The sequence below is a fragment of the Tachysurus vachellii genome, chromosome 4 (genome assembly GCF_030014155.1).
Source record: "Tachysurus vachellii isolate PV-2020 chromosome 4, HZAU_Pvac_v1, whole genome shotgun sequence".
Classification (NCBI taxonomy): domain Eukaryota; kingdom Metazoa; phylum Chordata; class Actinopteri; order Siluriformes; family Bagridae; genus Tachysurus; species Tachysurus vachellii.
In genome coordinates this window covers 21,149,872-21,174,434 of record NC_083463.1, presented here as the reverse complement: position 1 = coordinate 21,174,434, position 24,563 = coordinate 21,149,872, and the positions used below count along the sequence as shown (strand labels likewise).

Here is a 24,563-nt window from a genome sequence, read left to right as displayed (position 1 = left end):
AAATAAAAAAAAAATAAAAAAACAACTTTGACCCACACACAATACCTCCCTTTTTATTTCAAACTAATGCTGTGACTAGAAAATATGACAAAAAAAGATCATATGATAATCAAAGACACCATAATACTTCAGTTACCTACAAACAGGGAACAAAACATCTTAAAGGCTAAATAGCAAAATTGAACACTGCAAGGAAGGAAAAAAAAATTCAAATGTCAGCATCATCATTTTAAACTCAATTCCGTTCTTAAGGGGGAAAAATGGTGTATAATAAATATAAAGCATCATGATATATGATAGTCATATTATCCAGCTTTAATTGTGCCTTTAATTCATTTTAAGTGGTAAAATGGAGTGGTACAAATTTGGCCAGAAACTGGAACAGGCCTTGTTTTGAACAAACAGCACTAGGATTCTTCCAGTTTGGGGTCATAACCTTGACACGTCGAGTGTTTTGAGAGACAACACTTGCTGGCAAGCGTGTGGACATGTTTCTGTAGACATCTAAAAACAAAGCTTGTACGCGTCTTTTCTCAGGGCCGCGCACACGTTAACTCTATGACCCGCTTCACCAGAGGATCTCCATTAGGGCAAAAAGATTGGCCTGCTCTCTTTCTTTAAACTCCTCTTCCTCTTTTCGTTTTTTGTCGTCCTCTGCGTTATAACAATAGCTGTTGGGCCGGTTAAAAACAGCACCTCGGGGACACGAGAAAGGACGAAGGTCGACAAACGTCACCATCATTGTGAAAAGACAAGGCTTTAAGGAACACGTGACGCCTTCCTTCATGCCCGTTCGCCCGCCTCAGCTTACTTTTGTATGCTGGCTAGCAATTTGCCTTGAAACTGATGCTGAGCAGATCTCTGGAAAAATCTATTATTAAGACAGTAAACCTTGAGGTAATCTCCATTATCACAGTTTCTACAGAAGTCTGTTATGGCAGCATGCAGAGCTTTTAACATACGTTACGTATTGGAGTGTACGTCTGGGCGCATGGGGATCTGAATACTCGGTTAAAGGTTCCTGAAATCACCGTTTGGGTTTTCCTTAAGCTATTTGTTCACATGAACCTGTAGGAACGGCAGGATTTTGGTGCAGAGCGTGTGTCAGGACTAACAAAAGGAGTCTCGGGAGAGGGAGGTTTTAACTCTCATGTGAGTGGGAGCAGGCATGATTGCAGCACAAGGCAGAGATAATACATTTCCAATAGCGGTCAATACAAATGCAGTAAAAATTTACAACACGGCCCATTTTGGAGCTCGCCCAAGTTGCTGCGCTTTTCATTTTGCACTGAGTTCATTTGCGTCGTTGGTCACTGGTTTATTAAACAGAACACGATAATACCTACATCAACCATCTGATTATTCTTTAAAAAACATAAATAAAAGCAACGCCACTGTGATCACAAAGTCCATTAATCCGATGACATTTTCAAACATCCTGCTGACAAATATCAAAGTGGTGAAGCCTTTTAAAGTCCAGCAGTTTAATTTGACCAAATGCTAAAGCGTACACTGCTACACAAGGCCTGTAGGCTTGACATTCACTCGAGCTTTTGCTGTGGGTTATGATATTTCCGTTCATTAATGCGCTATGCTTTATCTTTTCCACGCACCGCCGGCCAGACGGATATCTAATTGCTGTGGAAAAACGGCGCTCTGTTTTGCAGAATCCCCTCTCACAGCAGCTAACTGAATATTCAATCATTAACTCTTTAAAGAAGATCAAATATTTACGTTTTGCCGATTCCCAGTAAGTCGGCTTCTCCTGCCTTACGGAAAATTAGTTCGTTTCAGATAAACACGTGGAAACGTTCGAGTCATGTGTGAAGAACATTCTCATGAGTCTCATATAGAAGCTTACTGGTGGAATCCGTTATGCAACGCAGGACCGGGCTTTTACAGAACCGCAAATCGACTTTGCGATACGATACGTTTTAAACGTACTGGAATGATTTTGTGAAAGTGTAAGATGTTGGTGATCTTGTCATGATCTCAGAGAAAGGCATCTACAATTCAAAGCTCAATTCAACCTTTTTTTTTGCTTTCTATTCCCAAGAATATGGGGTGGCAATGCAGGACTGGATGAAATAAAATAAAATAAATCTTAGAAATTGACATTTCTTTAAAAAATGTATACTTTTCAGTCTGTAATTCACTGTATATGGTCATTAATGGCTCCAACCAGCTGCCAAACAATGCAATACACCATCACTGGTTCACAGGTTTCATTCAAGTATTATTTTATTAAGCTACTGATTGCACCTGCAGAAGAACCCAAACTACGCTCGAGACACCTTCTGTGCTCCATTGAGCCACATTTCCCACCAAGGCAGTACTGCACTTTTACGCTCCAGGACATGGATAGTTACGTCATCTTTGTAATTTGATGTTGCAACCTTATGCAGTTGCACCACTTTTCCCCCCATAATTACACAAAGCTTACTTACACCACACCAACCAGGGGAGTCAGTGACCTTTGCATGATCTATGATTGCGGGAAGTGAGCCACACGTGAATAAAACAACATTTTGATTAAACTACAGCACACCAAGGATTTCGATACTGCTGGGATTAAACTGTGTTCCATTTAACTTTCCTATCGAGTTATGCCCTTTTACTGATTAAACCCATGACCTGGGTTCTAAGCCATCAAATCCAGTAGTGTCTTCATAGAAGAGTCTTCTTTGCAACTTTGCAAGTGCACGATGCCATGAATTTGTGGAACAACTCGTTTGAATTGGCACAAGGGCTGATTGTGAGATATTGCCTCCAAACCGATCCGATCGAGGTGCATCGGACAATCTATGGATAAGACATCGTATCTCTTTCATTCATTCATCTTCTACCGCTTATCCAAACTACCTCGGGTCACGGGGATCTCAGGCGTCATTGGGCATCAAGGCAGGATACACCCTGGACGGAGTGCCAACCCATCGCAGGGCACACACACACACACACACACACACACACACACACACACACTCATTCACTAGGGACAATTTTTCCAGAGATGCCAAATCAACCTACCATGCATGTCTTTGGACCGGGGGAGGAAACCGGAGTACCCGGAGGAAACCCCTGAGGCACGGGGAGAACATGCAAACTCCACACACACAAGGTGGAGGCGGGAATCGAACCCCGACCCTGGAGGTGTGAGGCGAACGTGCTAACCACTAAGCCACCGTGCCCCCCATCGTATCTCTTATTATATGGAAATGTGATAGAAAGAATTCTCTCTTTTCCCACCGTCCAGCTTGTTCACCTCTCGTTTTCTTTCACTCTCATGTTCCACGTCTGAAGGGAAGACTATATTTGCTTTGTGGCTCTCTGATCTATAGCTCTATAGCACTTCAGAATTGTGAGAGACTGCTACTCAGAAGGACGCAGTCATTTTTCCATCCCTAGCTTTCTGTAGTCTGTACGCTTGTAATAAGTTCAGGAACCAACCCTGGCAATTATACACCAGGACAGGCAATGGAACCACCCAAATGAGAGTATAATTTTACACTCTACAGTGTACACCCAATGAGCCATACGACTGGTATTGCAGCCTGGAGAGTGCAGACGTTTTATCATATCTGTGGTTTTCGTGAAGGTTCTGTTCTGTATTTAAACTCACACCTACCTGAAAGTCAATAAATAACCAGGGTTTCCACAGTTAACTCATAAAATCTCATATGCTAGTTAACAGTCCCCAAGCACGAACATTACAGACACACCAAAGAAACGTGGATAAGAAAGCAGAAGCACTTTAAGGAAGTGCATGAAGGAGAACCTCAAAGCCTCGTCTTTAGCTAAACATTCGTCTACGCTAACTCTTGGTACGGATTCAACAGAGAACTGCAGGATTTCACAGCCAGTTATTTCTGACCTGATGAGGTTTTGAGATTTTACTGCCTTATGTCTGGCTAAAAACATGCGACCACAGCGTGTCCACCATCACATAATGACACGGTATGAAAAATAGCACAGAAGAGGCAGCTGGAAGAGCAAGCATCTAGCTGGTTTGGCGGTGACTTTGTAAAGTTTAGGAAGGGTAAAAATAATAATCTGATGTCATAAGAGCCTCATGTGCCACCATAAAAGTTAATTATTAACAGGTGTCCATGCAGGAGAGATTCCAGAAGATATCCAGAATACATTTATTGGAAAAATCTAGTCATGTTTTTTTCAAGCTTTTTGTTTTTTTTAAAGGGAATAAGAGAGTCTTGATCATCCTTGTTCAATCTGTACAGTGTGTGTAAGAAAGTCAAGGTTCTGCTGTGCGCACACACACACACACACACACGACAGGAAACCCACAAATATTGGGGTGTGTGTGTGTGAGTGAGTGAGTGTGAGTGAGTGAGTGTGTGTGAGAGAGAGAGAGAGAGAGAGAGAGAGGGAGGAAGGGAGGGGTGCTGATCTTTCATGCAGTGCTACTTTTCCTTGCCTCAGTAATGACAGTGTTTGAGATCTACACATGAGGCCTGTAAACAGTTTGAAAACAAAAACACTGAACGGTTTTTCCTCAAAAATGGTGGTTTATATAAAAGAGCAGAGACATTAACAGCTACACAGCAGGAGATTAACGAGTGTCGGGTGTACAGACCTGCTCATGTGTACATTTATTAACACCGTGTGTGAATTAAATTGTAATAAAATGCCGTTGGTGTTAATTCCCAACCGGAAGTGACCCCCCTCACTGACGCCCCCATCCCTGCGGCGCGTGCGGTGACTTACCGAGCAGCAGCAGCTTCACTTCTCTCGCCGCCTTCTCGCCATCTTCACGGAGGTTTTTGTCGATCATTTTCGACCTTTCGGCGGCCGCCTTGTCCTCGGCGCTCACCGTACAGCCCATGGCTCCGAGTAAATTACCAGCTCGATGCACAACTGCGCTTTTAAAAGGCAAAAATCTAATGAAAAAAATGAAAGGCAAGCCGACGGTGTGTCGAGCCGGAAAGCGTGCGGCTCGAGCGCAGCAGTTATTTAACTGTTTTTTCTCAAAGGAGCGGAAGAAGAAGGCGCAGTGTGAGAAGGTTGAGTCACGAATTTAAAAAGTTGCACTCGGGAAACGGCAAACAGAAAGCCTGCGACGTCCCGTGAACAAAAACGACATCAGAAATCCAAACAGCAGTCACTCAAAGTTGCCGTAAAGCAGTTTCACAGATCGATAGTCTCGCGCGCTGAAGCCTAAACACAGCGACAGTTACATTCAGAGTGAAGCGCGCGCGCACTCCAAACGACGCACTGATCAGTTAAAACGCACAAAAACACTCTCTACCACCCGCTCTCATCTGTCCTATCCGCGCTCATTAAACAGCTGACATCACAGATATCACACACATACGTAACTTGACCAAAAAAAATCCCCAAACAAGTCGCTCATAAACCTATGGTTCAGTGCAGCCACGCCCGAAGCGCTGAACTTTATATATGCGGAATGAACACAGCGCGCGAGCCCGCTGAGGAAAGCCTACTGCGCATGCGCCTACCAGCCAGCTGCTGGTGTACTGTGGGAATGCAGAAATTGCTTGTAAAATATATCTTTTTTTTCCCCTTCGTCGTGTAAACGCGTTTCCAAACACGGATGTTGTTTATACTGTGGACGCGAACACACACGGTTAAAACACAAAGGTTACAAAGAAGCTCCGAAACATCTAGTCTAACGCGCCATAATGTGCAAGTAAAGTGACTTGTTGGCGCCCTCTTGTGTATGAAACTGTCACTGCGATTCGCCATGGAGTTCATGTGTTAAACTACTAATAGAGAAGATGGGCAGAATGCACCAGTCCATGATCTCACAAGTCACAGACAGACAGACAGACTGTGCTCCCCAATTCATTTTCATCCTTTCAACCACTGACTTTAAGTACAAGTCGGAACTCTGTCGCTCGCAGAAGTTCTCTGAAGACTCTGTGACGGTCGGGTGTATCGGGTACGGACAGGAAAGGGAGTACAGGGACCTTGTTGATCTGTGTGAGAGGAACCATATACTCTTCAGTGTACCTAAGACTGAGCAGATGGTGGGAAACAGCCAGACTGCATGTGACAGGATGTTGAGCTTGTTCACACCTACAAACATCTTGGTGACTATTTTGACAACAGACCGGACTGGAAGGTCAACACAGATGCTATGTAAAGGACCAGGAGGTACAGAGTCTATTTGCAGACAATGCTTTAATGTTACCAGCAAGGTGCCCTAGCTCTTTTAACAGTCTGTTGTTGCAAATGTGGTGGCAAAGTGGTTGGAAATATGTGGCTGAGGAGGCACAGAGAAGCTTTGGAGGCTCAATTAACCGATAAAGAATACTGGGTCTGCCCTGGAATGCTCTGGACAGTTTTGAAGTGGATGGGACGTGGAAAGCCCACTAAGCAAATTTTTCTCCTGAACAATGCATCACATCCCATTCAAGCTCAACTGGTCAAACAATGGAGCACTTTTAGTGAAAGACTTCATTGTAGCAAGGAATGAAACAGGAGGACATTCTTACCAACAGCGATCACTATTCTTAAAATAATATTGAAATGGGTGACTAAATAACTACTGCACTCATGCTGTTCATCGTATTATTTCACTTTACAACTACACAACTATTATCACTCTGTTGATCTCATCTGTGGTTCCATAACCTGCTGTTTTGCACCATTGGCACAATACATAACACTGATCAATCAATACAAAGCTGACTATAAAGTTGAGTGTTGGATGAACTGTATGTCCATGTTGATTAGAAATTAAATTCTAATGAAATCCACTAATTTTTTTTTCTTTTGTTTTTGACTACATAAACAGCACACATGGTTTGTGTAGTTGACAGATCAGTGTCAATGCATCTGGATTGTACAAGCACATTACTAGATAAGCAACATTATTGTATTGCATTGTATTGTAGCAATAAGCATTGTCTTGTACAGTATTGAATAATCTATATTCTTCCAAAAAATAGTTTATCGAATGATGTTTTGATGATGATGATGGAACATGTTTACTATATACGATGATCTGTAATCTCCTGTAGGTGTTTAGTTGGGTATCATTTCTATAAAGGCAAAGGCTATAGCATATGATTTACATCATTCCTTCATGCTCTGTTGATGGAGGATTGTCATATCGAAGAAACTATTCCCATCAATCAAAAAAAAACTTTGTATTGTTTTGCATCAACCATTTTCTCTAAGAAGACCCAAATTATGCTGGCAAAACATATGTCACTATGGATAAGAGTTTCTGCCAAATGCTGTGAATGTAAACGAGACATCAGTGATTCGACCAGCTGTTACTCTACTACAAAAAGGGAAGGCCTAAGCTTCCTTGTTTAACCAAAAAAAAAATAAAATGGCCTACTGGAAAACTGTCCAAATTACCTCCATTGAACTGTGATGTCACTCTACTTTGTTCTGCAAGGTTCATGAGTGTGGCAGTCAACACCTTTCCAGGCAGTAGAATGTGGTTCATTTACTCATAAGATTGTGACATGTTATTCATGTGATATTCACTGCACCTGGCTAGTAGGGTGAACTCATTAAGGAGCAAGTGGCTATATATCAGCCATTCAACAGATATCTAGTATCTTATGATGATATAAGTACTTATTCACTAACAGAAATCATTTCACAGACAGAACAGTTCTTTTGTGTTTTTTGTAAATAAATTGGGCTGGAAATTATGCTGGAATCTGGAATGCCTGGATAATGATTATTAGCTCTATATTCAGTATAAATCTTTCTGGCAGTGGAAATCACACACCCGCTGTACCGAGCTTAGTCAAACAAATGTGGGTCTAAAACCATTCCAAATGAGCTGCTAGATAGTACGATGGATGATTTTACCTTCTCAACTTTCAACTGCCTACTACAGGGCTGCGATAAAACTTCATTTTGTTCCACATTATCCTGCCCCACCAAAATCTATGGTCATACGCAGCTGCCGGCTGAAACACAACACTACAGACATACATAACTGTGTTTCTATAAATACTGGATACACACCAAGGTCCTGTCATTCAAAATCAGTGCAGATTCACCAGAAACCTGGCAAAAATATTATAGATAAATGAGGACCACTGACAATCATATTTATATCAAAAACTATAACAGATGGTCACTCTGTGACTTTGTTGAAGGTCTCAGCATGTGTGTACACACATGGATAAAAAAGGTATCCAGGTCATTCTCAGCACCACTGCTTGTTATGCTGTGTACAAGGTTGCACAAGGGAACAAGGTTAGCATACTAAGTATTTTCATAGAATTTTCAGGCACCTCGTGTATCTAAAACAAACGAATCGGATATCTGTAATGGCCCTCCACAGTATGAACAATATAATAATAACGACAATTATTGTATGTATTGTGGAATCGTGAAGTATTCAGACCCCCTTCACATTTTTTTTACACTTTGTTATATTGCAGCCTGATACTACCATCATTTAAATTCACACAGTTCCCCATAATGACAAAGTGAAAACAGAATTCTAGAAATGTCTGTAAATGTATTAAAAAGAAAAAAACTGAAATGTCTCATGTACAAAAGTACATTCAGACCCTTTACTCAGTACTTAGTTGAAGCAATTACAGCCTTCGAGTCTTTTTATGTATGATGCTTTGCACACCTGTATTGGGGGATTTTCTGCCCTTCTTCTTTGCAAATCCTCTCGAGCTAGGCTCAAGCTCGTATATTTTGTATATTAAAATAATAATTTGACCTATATGTAAGAAAAAAATAATCACACAAGCATGGGCTAGAAACAACTATATATTTTTTTCTTTATTGATAATCTAAAACCAGTTCTGCTATTTACACTATACAAGCTTCACAGGCATAAACAGAAGGGCTGTTTACATGTGTGTATTATTACCATGTAGTCACAAAACAAAAAGGCAATAATTGTGGATTCATGGCAATTAACAACCGTACAAGTTCAGGCTTCCTGATGGGCATGAAGAGAATTTGGTTAAATGCACAAGAGAAAAGATTTGCAGTCTATAGAAGAAGGACCTCAGAAAAAGGTCAAAATAGGCCATAACAGCCATTACATAATACAAACACACATAACATTAGTTTTAAAATAAGTGACATAAATGAGCCAAAGTCACATTAACATTAACAAAATTAACATTTTTACTGCATATAGTACAGCATGTGAACGGAGCATAGAGTCAATACTCAAGGGCAAAAATTTGTGAATTATGTAAATGTAATATAGCATTTAAAAAAACAACAACATTAACTGGTTAAATCCTGGTCATTAAATTTCTATTTGTCTTACACTATACTGTATATTACAGCAGTATTATTTCTTTAGTGAACTCTAAATTCTTCTTATCCATGTTCTCTCACAGTCAAGCAAGCATAAAATGATTTAACGTCATTAACACCAGATCCTCTCTATACCGCTTGGATGTAAAAGCATGTGTATGGAAATAACTATAGCCTTTTTTTTTAATGCATAATCACGATCACTGCTGGTGTCGATCATCTTTAAATATCTTTGCAAGCTGGTTTCACAGTGAAACAACCTAAAGACAGAATAGCGACAATAACGGACCTCTTAACATTTGTATGTCATGAATGCCGCAATGTGATCCCGATAAATTTGAATTCAGAAGGATCACTAAATCAGCAGCTTTGGTATGCAGAAGTTATTATGTAAAGTTAATATCTCAACTTATCGAGATAGAATCAAAACAAACGCTTTGAAATGAAAAATTAATTAACTAAGGCTTATCATGAATATATTTGTTTTAAATATTAAACGTTTTAAATAAGAAGGGTGCGATTTACCACACAGTAACTGGTCTAATGTTAAAAGTAGAGTGAGGAAGATAATCTGTTGTGATCCTCCTGGACTGGATCGAACCGGATCTGATAGTTTGACTGTTTGCATTGTAAGTCTGAAAACTGGTTTCTCTTTACTTTCCTACTAGACCTTTTTCAAAATAATGCGGTGTCTATAAGTCTCAGCAGCAAAAAAGTAGTAGATTTCTAGTTTCTTTTCATTACATCAAGCTAGCGTAAAATTATTATTATATCGCTCAAAGCCAAAAATATTTGCGTCGAAGCATCTGTATGAAAACTGCCCTAGCTATTAGCTACTGTTCTTCATCAATGCCGACTGACTCGGAACGACTCATGTCATTTCCGCCACCATGATGCGTTTTACATCTAAACTTTGTTTGGATGTAAATTTCCCACACGTTTAAACAGAGCCCTTTTAAATGGCACCTTTGACCCAACAGTATGGATATCGAACGCTATGGAAGTGCACAGTCGTTGTTGCTGCCCCTAAAACAAAAATCCCACAGACACCAAGAACATTTCAGAACACAACTTTACACAACTAGCGCTAATCATGTACCACTCATTATACTTGAGTATCCTTTACTGAGAATGTCAATAAGGCACAATTCACATGAAACACCTTAAAAACAGCACAGGTACAGGAAGAAAAGTGGAGGTGAGGTTTTCTTTAATCCATAAAAAAAAAAATACACAAACAAGTTATTCCGACATGTCTTATTCTGTCCAGATTCATGAGAGCAGCTTGGTGTATGATCTGCATACGTTTAGCCGTAAATATATACAAGATATTTCTTCTTAAACCTTCTGAATAAATCCCTTAGTTCATCTTAATACTGAAAAAAAAAAAAAACATGTTTATATGATTAAATACACTCTACACACTTTTGTGGTGTGGCCTTAAAAAATACTTCATACATCAGAATAAATATTTCTTAACTTATTGGTTATGTAGGTGTGAATCTCCTTTCATATTGTACACTTGGCAGGTACTGAAGGAGCTTTTGTACTTTGTGAGTGTCATATATTTAAGATACATTCAGCACCACAGACCTGTTTGTCTAACAGCAGCTGATATTGGTCTATAAAAACACGTGCGCCTGCTCCTTTTATAATCGATGCTGACACTTAAGAGCATGAAGGAAAGGAATGCTCAAAAAGATCACTCCTGCTAGCGCTGAAGCTGCTACTAGTCAGTTAGTTGGGGAACAAACTGAAGTTTCCAACATGTGACTCCATCTTTATCCAGTCCTTCATTCTGCAAAACATATCTTAAGGGTCTATACTAAGTTTCGAAACTTTCCATACCATGTCACACGTATGGGTGACTTCTTAAAAAAAAAAAAAAAGAAGAAGAATATTAAACGTTTTTATATATAATATATATATTTTTGTTCTGTTTCTTATTATTATTATCTATGATCCTGTAAGAAGCATTGAAAAATTCTGCTATACAGAGCTAGCTGCAGAACAGAAAATGAAACCTTTTGAAAGGGAGAAAGCATGAAGAAAAAACAAGAGTAGAGCATTCTGAAAGGCAGGTGAGGACCGCTTAAAAAAATAGATAACACTGAATTACCTGAAGCGTAAAACCTGACTGTTCGGAGCCATGGCGAGTTGCATTTTCTCTCGAACAGCTAGTCAAGGCAATCAGGCAACCTGCTACGTTTTGTCCTGAACTCTTGGGAATCTAATGCACCCTGAATCCAAAAGCTTCCAATCCCTGCCCTTAAGAGCCCTCACCTTCTACCAATTTCATTTCTATATTGGTTAGTCTTTATTTACTTGTTATTTATGCTGATAACCTGCTTCAGATGAGTGTGGTGCTGGAACAGAGAGCTACACTAAAAACAAAAAAATGAAAGATACAAAAATGTGCTTCAGTTGAGCCTCGCTCAACCTGCTATATAACATTAATGTTTTTCAATACACTCTCCTCATTACTCTCTCTCCCTCTCTCTCTCTCTCTCTCTCTCTCTCTCATGCACACAAGCACACACACACAATTTTTAACCCTCCTCTAGTGGCCACCAGCAGAATTGCTGCTTCCTGTAGTCCAGTCGATGATGATAAAGCTCAAACTCATTGTCATAAACAGCACACCCAAAGCAGCGAAACAGGCAGCCTGAGAGAAGGAGAGAGAGAGAGAGAGAGAGAGAGAGAGAGAGAGAGAGAGAGAGAGAAATTCTTATAAACTGTCTGGCTAAAAAAAATCAATTTGACTACCAGTCAGATTCATGAGCCGCTTTAACTGATAAGGTTTATTCGAAGTAAAGCCGCAAGCAAGTTTTCCTTGGACAAGTCTGTCTAACGTCCACACTCTAATTATTTACATTAATAGAAAAATGTTTAAAAATGAGAGTACAGCAAATACCAGGGGATCTTTAAAAAAACAGTGAATCATAACTCTTGTGTCAAACCACAAGCTTTTCAAACTGATGCCTAAAAAGCAGCTCACCAGGATTTTGGATGTGGAGCGCATGGGTTCGTCCTCTTCGGGGACGATGCGGATGTAAAAGACAGCAGGGAAGATGAAGATAAGGCAGGGAGCAGAAGTAGCACCTGAAAGAGGAAGAGGATGATGTAGATGTCAGAGGGCAAGTTTGACAAAATATAAATACAGTTAATCAGAAAGAAAGACAGAAAGAAAGAAAAATGTAATTATTAAGTCATATATCTATCCCAATAGCTCAGGACTTTCTCTGGACCTATTTTCCTACAGTATAGTTAATTCTATTATTACTGCAAATTCTATTCTACCTCTTTATCTATCCATTTGATTCTAGTTTATTTGACACAGTAGGAAAAAACCTTACAGAAGGATATGGGAAAATCTGGACTGAAGAGAACAATAAGTTGAGCTTTTTTTATATATACACTAAAGGCCTATATGCATGGTTGTGTTTTATGGTAGAATATTAGGAACAGCTCAGCTCATTTTTTTTTTAGGGCGTGACAGAGAAAATATTGTTTTAACATCTCTTTCTTCCTCAAGGCCCTTGACCGACCGGTCAAACAGAACCTGTTGCCGGCCCATGAGCATCCACAAGGATACAGAACATACAAGTGTGGCTGCATAAAGTAAACTGTACTTCTGCCATTTATTTTAATTCAGTTTGCTCTAACTGGATCCCTGGCGATGACTGAAAGCCTCACCGATAATTCCGAAGATGCCGAGGATGTTCGGTGCAAAGATGACGAGCATGTTGATGAAGGTGAGGAGGATGACGGCGATGATGATGTGCCGGATCCAGTTGAATGTCTTGTTGGGGAAGATCATCTGCTGAATGGCCCGGCGCACCTGGTGCGTGCAGAAGCGTGAAGGAAGAAAAGAGGATTCAGATAAACGTACAGATGTTAAAAACCTGCTCTTTGTGTGCATACTCACCGGGAACAGCACGATTGGCACGGTCAGCGTGACGGCGGTGAGCACAGCCAATCGCACACACAGGATCAGAGTGTCGTAGGGTTCAATCCTGCTGTAGGTGTGCAGCAGCTCGGCTTCAACGTTTCCTGCGAGAAAAGAAGAAGGATAAGAATAGAAGCCTTTATTTTGTCATTACAGCACAGTGAAATTCTTTCTTCATATATACCAACTTTATAGGATGGGCTCAGGGCCAGCCATCATACAGCATGATATAGAGATGATTAAGGGCCTTGCTCAAGGGCCCAACAGTGGCAGCCTGGCAGTGCTGGTGCTTGAACCCCTGATTCTCTGATCAACGACCCAGAGTCTTAACTGCTTGATCATGCACCACATGGAATATACAGGTAACTGTTAACTGGTTCAGGTTCAGTCTTGACGGGCATTTAAAAATCCCAGAGAACGAGAGAACAACGCTTATACCATGGCACTGCTGAATTCTTGGTCCTGCTTGATCAGAGACTGATTCATTTGAAATGAAAACGAACCAAAGAACAACCCCAGCAACTCTAAGAACATTTACACCCATGTACACAAATAAAATGAAAACAAAAGGCAATAATTATAAGAATAATGTAGTAAATAAATGGGTCAAATCAGCACAGGTAAAGTAAACCTTACTAAAAAATGGACATTGCATTATGATATGTCCATCCACTGTCCATACACACTCAACTGAACTGACCTAAAAAAGAAGGGGATTGATCATACTCTATAATAAACTCACTGCTATTCCTGCATGATCAACTCATCCAGATCTTATTAAACAGATCAGATTGAGAGCTGGGGATTTGGAGACCATGACTTTTTTTTCTTGAACTCTTTGTCATGTTATAATTTATGCAGCCATTACAATCACTTTTAATTGCACGATAATGGCGATATAATGTTATTCGCTTCACCTCTTATTGGCTTTAATGTTATAGCTGCTACTATAATAATGAACAATGGCAATAATGGATTAAAAGCCTTGTTGCGTCATAAGATGAATGCTTCAAATGCTCCAAACTGTCAACATAGGATTGTTCCAGAAGTTCAAGAAAGAATAGTTTTTCATTTTCTTATTCTTTCACCATCATCATCATCATCATCATCATCATTATTACTACATTTAACAATAAACATGAATGTTCATTAAACATTAACATTATATTATTGTTCTGAATTCTTGTGCCATTTCTACAAGCTGGTACACTGATACTGAAACTTCAGGCTCCTGCTGCTATCCTTCAAGTCCTGATGTCCATTGTGATTACATGAAACTAAAGAAATAAAATGTTCACCTGTTTTTGGTTGTCCGTATTCAGAATTGAATTGTATGGTCATCTCATACTCCACAGTTGTTGTTTTTTTTTACTACAAAGTTTGTTTGTCTTTTCCATTTTTACATAGAAAAGTTCCAAAAAAGATATCTTTGGAAAATCTCTTTTTTTACACAAATGTTTCTATCTTTAATATAAATTTCAAACCCATTTCTGCTCTCTGAGAGGCCCCAAGTGCTTGTTCATAGGAGCGTTTTAAGGCGTTATCTTCTAAACTATCCACTATAATACTGTGCAATGTTCCTGACAGAGATAAAAACATCTCAGACTGAAAGCCAACAGTGTCAAATTCATTCAAATTGCGACAAATTCATTAATTGTTCACAGTGATTGCAAATGTCTGAACATTTTTTTTAATCCTGTCTTCTACAACTCTTCATTCATTCATTCATCTTCTACCGCTTATCCAAACTACCTCAGGTCACGGGGAGCCTGTGCCTATCTCAGGCGTCATTGGGCATCAAGGCAGGATACACCCTGGACGGAGTGCCAACCTATCGCAGGGCACACACACTCTCATTCACACACTAGGGACAATTTTTCCAGAGATGCCAATCAACCTACCATGCATGTCTTTGGACCGGGGGAGGAAACGGGAGGACCCGGAGGAAACCCCTGAGGCACGGGGAGAACATGCAAACTCCACACACACAAGGTGGAGGCGGGAATCGAACCCCGACCCTGGAGGTGTGAGGCGAACGTGCTAACCACTAAGCCACCGTGCCCCCCACAACTCTTCAATATCTTCAAATTAACTTTGAACATTATCACCTGATACTATTAGGATTCTTATAAGTGTAAGTTGGTGAGGTTTCCTTGGGCATGTCTTCATGGTGATCAGGCATTATCTGTACTATAAAAGCGTACGGTTTTACTGGTTTAAACTAAAAAGCACATGATGTCTGCAGGGTCTGAAGAGCTTAATGTGTACGTACTGTACATTATCATTTCTACAGCAACTTCTCATTCACAGGAACTTCTATGGTCACTGCTCCACATAGTCTAGGGCTAATAATAAATGATGTGGAAAAAATAAGCAAGAAAAAAAGGATAATCATCAACGTGGTGAGGATTTCTGTATGAAGATGTTTAAGCAACATTTATAGTGTTATAAATGTCTTCTGTGTCAGTGCATTTCATGTTAATCTGCATGTTCGAAATAGGGAAAGAAACAGAGGCTGGCAAGGGATCGATCTAGTAATGTAAGTGATTAACAGGAACGGACTTGGTTTGCAAACGACAGGCGATATTAAATACAAAAATACAACCATCGTGGGATTAAAAGCGTGACAATTCCTTCTGCAATAAAGAGAAATTTTAATAAACGGAATCGACCGTTTATTGTTAATGATGTGTCCCACCAAGCTACGCCATGCTTATTGAGGGTTAATTAGTTCAGACTAGAATTATTTCATTTGCTACGTGATCACTATTCTATTCTTAGCAATTCATTAAGTCAGTTCATGGGTTTCGACTGCCCACAATTCATTACCTCATATAACTGCTGCTATTATATTAAGTGCATTATATTAAATGTACTGTAGAATATACAGTATGTACTCTGGCCTGCCCTGCGTTTGTTTTGTCTATGTGTAATGTCTTGTAATGTTTTGTATTGTTTGTTTACACCAGGTCACACAGATGCACTTTATGTATCCAGGACTAACTTACTAAGTCCTTATAGCTCTGTCTTTGTTTTATGTAGCACCAGGATCCTGGAGAAACGTTGTCTCATTTCACTGCGTACTACAACAGCTATATATGGTTGTAATGACAATAAAAGCTTCTTGACTTGACTTGACTTGATTTGTCCTAAGGGCTAGGATTGTCAAGGATTGTCAAGAAGAATGTAGCAGTTGTCTGCAATGCTCTAAGGTCTGAAAGGGACAAAAGTCAACTGTGTCTCACCGTAGAAGGTCAGATAGCCAAACAGGGCAGCCAGGAAGTACATGACATACATAATGAAGATGGAGATGTTGGAGACCTGCTGCATTTTCTTTTTAGATGGGCTGAAATCAGACAAACAGCATTTCGATTATTTCGATTAAAAAACCTGCATGATAACCTTGTACATGTTGCTTGTAACCTTGTAGATGACAATGGAACATATTAAATAGAATAAAACATTAAAGGTGACTATGTCAGCGGGATAGATGGACGTGTTGACGGGTTGATGGATGGACAGCTAGACAGATAACTCACTTGCGCAGCTCAGTATAGATGGGCAGCACTTCAGGGTGGCACACAAAGGCGAAGGCAAGAATCGGGATGGTGTATGCAGTCTGGGACGAGGATTAAACAATCAATATTCCACAATATCTTACTTGTTCTGTCCATAATTTAATTAGAAAGGTCAGGCAGGCTTTCCTGCTATTAAAGTGAAACTACACAACAGCAGACAGTACCTGAGAGTTGATTGTAAACATTCGGGGAAAGCAGTGTTCATCGTCCACCACGTGTCCATCATGATGACTGTCGGTCAATGGCAGCTTGGTCGTGAGCAGATGGACGGCTGTGTTATTAGCTGAGAACTCCTCGAATGGGCAAGCGATGTGGAATTTCTTATAGGTGACCTGAATTGAGAGAGAAGCGAGACACAGGAAAAGTGCATTCAGAATCTTTACATTTTATTGTTTAGTCATGATTTTGTCATTTCCAAATGGACCACCAGAAGACCAATGAGAACCAGCTATGATCTGGATGATTCAAATATTCTTACCACAGCCTTGGCACACATATAAAATGGCATAGTAATCATATACAATGATCTCCAGTGGATGTTTAAGCCTTTCAGACACAAATTATAGAACAGATCCGGATTTCTAAATGGGTTTATTACTCATAAACGCATCTACATTCAAATTTATTTCGACTTTTTTCTAAAAATCACTAAAAGCAACTGAAGTCAAAAGCCATCAAAAGACATCAAGACACCTTTTCAGTAACTTGGTGTCCCACAATTAGAAATAAGTTCCACCGTATTTTACTAATATAGCAATTGTGCAGTTTAGGAAACTTTGACAAACAAATAAATAAATGCCGAGAGTGACTGAGCCGCGACGTACCGAAATGAGGAAGAAAACCATGCAACTGAGAGAGAAGCCACTGGTGTAACCAAGGTAACCTGTCAGGTAGAAAACATGGAAGCGTGTCAGTGTTGCACCATCACAGACAAAACAGGACTTTCATAACGTCTCCTCCCAGTTAAAAGTGAAGCTCAATGAGAACACTTTATCTATATTTTTAATAACAACTAACATTTATCATGAATGTGCATCCAAAACCAGCTTGGCCTCATGTGACGTATTAGTAGCTAAATCAGATTAATAAATCTGCACAGAACAAAATGCACAGCATTGTTTGGCTTTACATTTACATTTCTGGCATTTAGCAGACACCGTTATCCAGAATGACTTACATTTTTTATTTGGCTGACTCTTAGCCCAAGCTATATTGTTCTTTGTTATACCGCTGTGCTGTTCAATTCTCAAATCTGATTGGTCAGGAGGTGTTAGTTAATTCATCAAATTTATGAGATTATTTGTAGCTGTATTTCAAAATAACAGCTTTAGGTTAATGCCCTTGTTCTAATGTCTCTAGTGGTTAAGGTGTTGGACTACTGATTGGAAGGTTGCAAGTCTGAATCCCAGGAAGGAGTCATGAGTGTCAGGGCTTTGTAACGGTCAGTAAATTTTCTGCCACTGGACCACTGAGTCAACTTCACGCTTGGCTGCTGTGTAACATGACAAGCTGCTGACTGTTTATAGTTGCTATAAAGCAGGTGATAACAGGAAATAGCTTGTTTCGTAGTTGTTTTGCCACGTTAACTCTAGCTATAAACAATTCATAGATTTGATATTCATAGAAAGTCTGTCTGTATTACTTGAATTCACTACCCAAAAAGTTAGAATAACTAACAATTGAAACAATTATTCTAGCATGGACGATTCAACTGAATAGTGCTACTATGCAAATACTTCTCTGATGTTGTTATTAATGTTTGCATTTTAAAGAAAAGCGGGTGTACTGACTGTGACTATAGGAAAGAGAAGGCTTCACTCACCGAGCTGCTTCATGAGGGCCAAAGGCAAAATCACAGATATAGAGACCAAAATCACCAGGTAGTTGCCATTCAGATACCACTCTCTAAATCAGACAGGAAAATAATAAGTGTGACAAAACATATACATTTGCATTCTGGGCTCAGCTTGTGTTGCGTATTGTGTATGCTAATTCGTTTGTTTTCATTTTTCATTTCGCAGGTCGTTTTGAGACACGAGTCAGTCCCTACAGGATTTCCCAGGATTTTATTTTGTCTAAAATACTGTCAGTGAGGATAGATATGTAATTACTTTCTGTGAAAGCTGTACTCGTGTTTGATGCAACTGAATCTTTGGCTGAATGAGTTTTGTGAAGATTTTCACACGGGACATCTTGGCACGAGTCTGTTGTAATTTTGGAAAATATATTTTTGATTGTGATGGCAAAACTGAGATATCCTGAAGGGTCTGACGACGCAATCGATGCATCTAGCTGAGCATTTGAGAATGAGAAGTCTTTAAGTCAAGGACACAACTGTGGCCCTTTGTCAGTGATGGGGTTTAAATTTACAAATTGCAGGTCGCTAATGGATCACTAATGCTGGACTATCATGATGACTGTTCAGTTTCATTTTCCAATCTATTCTTTGTCTTTCATCAGTACATGTTTAGAACTATTGTCCTATAAATATTCAATAGAAATGTGAGCAATTCTCATGCTTAAAGAAATGGTGTGCAAAACGGACATAAATCACATGGATCCCAGAGTCAAGAGCATAACTGTAAACTGTTTAACTAGAGCAAAACTGCATCAGATGACAGCATCTTCTATTTATGCAGTGCTGATTATTTATGTCCCTGTTACTGTAAGCGAGATGGGTGCAGGACAAATCTGGCCTGCCGTTGAATAAAGCGTAGCTGTTGCGTCCACCAGAGACCTTGAGTAACCTCCTGTATACAGATATTCAAGGAGTCTGCGAGGGGATTTGGAGTTGCACCATGTGTTAGGTGCGGGTCTATTTTCAGCCGTCGCTTTGTGCTCCTGGCGCAGGAAAATGACACCCGAGCATATCAAAAAACACTAGGATTCAATGAATTTATCAACCAATGGAAAGGCATACTATGTGCTAGCATGCAGTAGTGACTGTATCCATGTACAGATCATCCTCAGTAGCACAAAAAACAACATCTAAAGACTAAACTAAAACCAAAACAGTGACAGAGTCATTATAGTGTTGCTGTCAGGTGTAGTTCTGTGCCAGACCACCAGGTGGACCTGGCAAATGGTTTATTCATGTATTCAGTGTGCCACGCCCTTTCCGAATGTTTTGGAACGTTTGCGATGTAACGTTGTGTGTGAGCCTTAATGCCAGACACCATGATATCCAGGTTATTATAGCAGTAATGTTTAGTTCAGGTGATCTAGGTTTCCAAGACACCATCAGCGGCGTTCATCCTCGAGGGTCACAGTTATCATATTTGTCTTTTAAAGGTAGTCATCTTTTTAGTCAAACCAAGTGAAAGGAAAGACCATTACAACACTCTACCATGCATACCAATCAAACCAAGTCATATCATAGCTGCCAAACTACATCATCATCATCATCATCACAGTGTTTCTGCAAAAATATTCCTTGGCCATTATACTATAGCTATCTATCTAATATTAGCATTGTACTTTAATACCAAAACCAGGTGTTTAAAAAGAAATGAAAAAGAAAAAATTCATATGTGTGCTACGCAGAGATTTGCTCCAACTGTACAGAATCCGCATGAACAGCATTAGTTTTGTGTTCCATCACAGTCGCATCCCGTGCAATGAAGCAATGGTCACTGACTGTAACCGTACACCGTATACGAAGGCTAGATCTTAGAGAGCTTAATCTGAAAAACATTCAAGAACACTGAGCTACTTTTTTTGTCTCTCTCACACACATACACACACACACATACACACACACTCCTAATCCCTACATTATCAATCAGGCCACTATATCTAGGGCTATACTTGAGGAAGGTGTTACCGATGTGTTAATGTGGGTTTGTGTGTACTTTGTATAGAAGGCAGATTTCCTGGAAGTAAATCATTTTTATAGACTACTTTTTTTTTATAGACCTGGTGTTTCTATGTTATGTACATTTCAAGTTCTACCAAATCTTGTGTGCAGAAAATGTGCAGGAAACTGCTATTTTCACACTGTCGTATCAAACATCATAGAAAATACAGGCTACTTAATGTTCGTTTAGTTTTTGAGGGACATCTGCTGTCCTCAGATGATCTATGCTAACATGAATGTAAACAGTGTAATTACAGATTGTATGCACCTAGATTCCACTCCAATATACACATCGGAAAGAGTTCATTCCTATGTTTAGAACTCTAAATGAATGAACTTGATTAAATCGTTAGTATGGGAGCGGCAGCAGGACATCAAGGACCGCCACTAACAAAGGGTCTACGTGACCGTCATTTAAAGTGACCATTTGGGTGATAACAACTGTAACAATACCAAGCCAAGGTGCACGTGACCATGATTAACATTTAAAGACATCTGGCTAGACAGCAGTGTGTATACACATTAAATACACATTCAAAGCGAAACCTCGTTTAAACTACAAAAAGGGAAAACAGTATAAAATGCTTGAGCATGATTTGTCCTGGGTTCTTACTGACTCCGATAAACCCAAAGTACTTCATGTATTTTGTCACTGCTACGTTGGAATAAACTTCTTGTTCTTCATTAAGATCTTCACCCTCATCCTTTAATTTTCTTTCATTTTTTATTTCTTACAACAGAGAGAAAGAGGCTGACTACAGCTACAGGAAAGCATTTGATTTCAGCTTCCAAAAAAATTTTAAATAAAAAAAGAAAGAGTGAGAGCAGGGGGAGGATCAGACACACATCTAAATCACGTTAATGCTACGACAGCAGCTGCTGTTATGATCGTTGACATTAGGAGTGGGACAGAGGAGTGGCAGTACCGTGCCAATCAGATGCTGAGCTTCAAATAGCTGTCCAATTCTAGTTCAATTCTGCTGCCACACCTCCTTTTCGTACTTGTTTGAAACCTTTGGGTGCAGACCCTGACAGATCACAGGTATTTACCCTCAGTAGTACCAAGGGCAAAAAAAAAGATAGTAAGTGGATGCCTTACTGAATTAAAATCTATAACTCACAGAATGTATGACAAAGTTAAAATATCTTGCTAAATAACACAGAGCTGGTAATTTGCTAACTAATCTGACACGTCATCAATAGACTTCAGGGAACTAATTCAGCATTGTAGGTAAACACTTAAATGGCTAAAGGTTTGTAGACACCTGACCATCAGACACACATGTGGGCCTTCCTCATGCTCTTGCCACAAATGTGGACGCACACAATAGTAAGGAATGTCTTCGTACAGTCGTGTGTCCAAGCTTGTAACCATACGGTGTGCATGGTTCCTAAACAGAGTCAAAATGTCTGTGTAAACTAGAAAGAGATGATAATGATAGACGAGTCTGGTCCGCTAATCAAAGTCTTAGGTTAGATTTAGATTCTATAGAGCAGTAGATCGCCAGACTTGGAGCTGAACTGGACACCTCACATACACACCAGGTACATGGTGTGATTTCTTTTCTTTTTTTTCTTTGTATTTACTTCCAGGAAAGACGTTCCACCATTACACCACAATTTCCACTCACCTGACCTTGCTAATACTTTTTACTTGCTAAGACATTTCTTTAACAAAGCGTCAATCGAGGCTTGTCGATCACTTACCCAGAGTTGACGTCTGCCCGCAAGAAGGCCTGGATGACCAGAGGAAACTCGGATTTGACAATAAACAGGTAGCTGGACATAGCTGTCAATCATAAAACAATGTGTCAGAGTTTTTTTGGAGATTGGATATAACACTGCACACAACCTGCTTTTCTGCACAATATTGCTGTAAGGAACATTTTAATGGATGGTTTCTTATGGCAGTGGATGAGTAAAGCCCAGCAAAGGGCAAAGTTTAAAGATCAGAAAACAAAGGATGAAATTCAATGAATCAGATAATCAAACTGTTTATACTTTAATTAAAAAGTATAAATGTATGAGTGGTGATTTCTCCCATGTGGTAGCTAATACTCTTCTAATATTAAATATAATACTTCTAATACATAATTGGTCTGTATTTTCTGTTCCCTTTTTCAATATTGGTGAACCAAGGCCCTAAAAAACGTAGTATGAATTTGCCCTTGTGTTCTGATGACTGTTGTGTGCAGGTAGTGGGCATGGGATTTAGGAAGACTGCATGAATGGAGTCGAGTGAAAAGGGAAAATATGGAAATAAATCCCTCGGTATTGTTCCAAATGGCCTCAAAGAGATCTCCGGGAAGAACAAAGCGGAACTCATCACACACATGCGTAACTGTATTTAAAGACATAACGCTCTCATTGTTAAGATGCTGTAAATGGTGCAATTTTCTTCAAAAGGCAGAAACCTCAAACCATCCGCAAATTGAATACCTGTCCTTCCATAAACTTACTGCTTTACAGCTTATGAAGCTGTAAGAACAAATGAATGCCAATATAATCACAGCTCTATTCCTTTTCAATACAGTTTAGTGTAACATGGAAAAAATCCTCTCCAGAAACCACTCATTCCATGTTTCTGTATACAAGCTACAGATTTACACGATATGGATAAATTAAGAAATCACAAACGCACAGCTCAGAATATAAGTACACAGAACAATCCAGTGCATGAGGTTCTTCTCACCTCCGATGTTCTGCAGTGTTATAGCAATTCCAGCTGCCATTTTGCCAGGTGTCCCAAAAGCCCGGAAGCCCAACTGCTCATAGGCTCTGATTCCTGGAAGCGTTGTTGGAATACGAAAAAATAACCTCTGAACATTTAATCAAGCCCCAAATAATGAAGAGCTTGTTACAGGATCAGAAGATTAGAGTCACAGAACCAGGTATGAACTTACCTACAACCCCAGAGGCTTTTAGCAATAGGTGAATGGAGTAGGACGAAAGAACAGCAACTGCTGTGAGGAGGAACCTGACCAGAAAACACAGAAAAAAAAACATTTGCATATAACTGAATTCATAGTAGCCTAAAGAATTTCCGGGGAAAACTATACGCATTTTGAAAATACTCATGTTATAGTATTGTCTTATGATGCGGCTTGCAGGACTGAATGTGAGTAGTTTATGTAGAAGTCTCATCGCATCGCATGAAAACCACAAAATGTACGTGTGAAGTTAGCAAGAAGAAATAATTGCTTTGGTGCAGTTGCTCGGAACTGAACAGCCTAATGTTATTAGCGGTGGAGTTAATCAGTTGTGAATAAAATATTGTTAAAACAATATCCCAGAACCACCAAGCCACCACTTTTGGGCCCTTGAGCAAGGCACTTAACCCACAACTGGTCTGTTGTATGAATGAGAGAAATGCAAGTCGCTCTGTGTCTTCCAAATGCTCTAAATATGAATGTGAATGTAAACCTCTTAGTGTTCAGTTCTCTACTGTACTGCTGTAATGCTTTGATTAATCTGCTCATGTTGGCACTGAAGCAAGGGTTCATAAGTTAGGACACAAGCATACACGTGTTTAAAAGAGGAAAATAAAGGTTGACAGTCTTAAGAGTCTTAGCAATATAAACTGGCTCTTGTGTTTTATTTTACAGGATGGTGTAATAATACTGTAATAATATTGTAAAAATGGCTCCACGTTTTGATTCAGCAACCTAGACTTTTTATCGTTGAAAGAGAAATTACCTAGAGATTACAGCAGATGTCCCTCAAAAACTAAACGAACATTAATACCTAGAGAAATCATCGTTGAGCGTCCAGCCGAGTCAGTTCGTTTTTGTTAACCAGGGACACAGTGGACTTAGTGTGAGAAGAGAACACGCAACAGAAACGCTCACTTCTCTCATAACCCCGGTGAGACCTCATCGGCCAACACGTACTTTACTGCTACAAGGCTACACCTGAGGCATGCAGTGGGACGTCCTTTAAA

The 24,563-nt window shown here is 39.7% G+C and overlaps 2 protein-coding genes across 2 annotated transcripts in view; both read right to left on the bottom strand.

The window, feature by feature from the left end:
- The window catches only part of gnai2b (guanine nucleotide binding protein (G protein), alpha inhibiting activity polypeptide 2b), a 46,355-nt gene extending 40,945 nt beyond the window's left edge, over window positions 1-5,410 (bottom strand). The window contains exon 1 of the mRNA XM_060868320.1: window positions 4,723-5,410. Coding sequence (XP_060724303.1) covers window positions 4,723-4,840 — 118 coding nt within the window. The 5' untranslated portion in view covers window positions 4,841-5,410. The remainder of the gene's footprint in view (window positions 1-4,722) is intronic.
- A 3,313-nt stretch (window positions 5,411-8,723) lies between these two features.
- slc38a3b (solute carrier family 38 member 3b) overlaps window positions 8,724-24,563 on the bottom strand; it is a 28,213-nt gene continuing 12,373 nt past the window's right edge. Inside the window, exons 6-17 of the mRNA XM_060868319.1 lie at window positions 23,527-23,600; window positions 23,316-23,408; window positions 22,331-22,412; window positions 18,590-18,672; window positions 17,592-17,650; window positions 16,932-17,099; window positions 16,729-16,808; window positions 16,435-16,535; window positions 13,169-13,293; window positions 12,937-13,081; window positions 12,239-12,342; window positions 8,724-11,905 (exon numbers count right to left, since the gene is read on the bottom strand). Coding sequence (XP_060724302.1) covers window positions 11,801-11,905; window positions 12,239-12,342; window positions 12,937-13,081; window positions 13,169-13,293; window positions 16,435-16,535; window positions 16,729-16,808; window positions 16,932-17,099; window positions 17,592-17,650; window positions 18,590-18,672; window positions 22,331-22,412; window positions 23,316-23,408; window positions 23,527-23,600 — 1,219 coding nt within the window. The 3' untranslated portion in view covers window positions 8,724-11,800. The remainder of the gene's footprint in view (window positions 11,906-12,238; window positions 12,343-12,936; window positions 13,082-13,168; window positions 13,294-16,434; window positions 16,536-16,728; window positions 16,809-16,931; window positions 17,100-17,591; window positions 17,651-18,589; window positions 18,673-22,330; window positions 22,413-23,315; window positions 23,409-23,526; window positions 23,601-24,563) is intronic.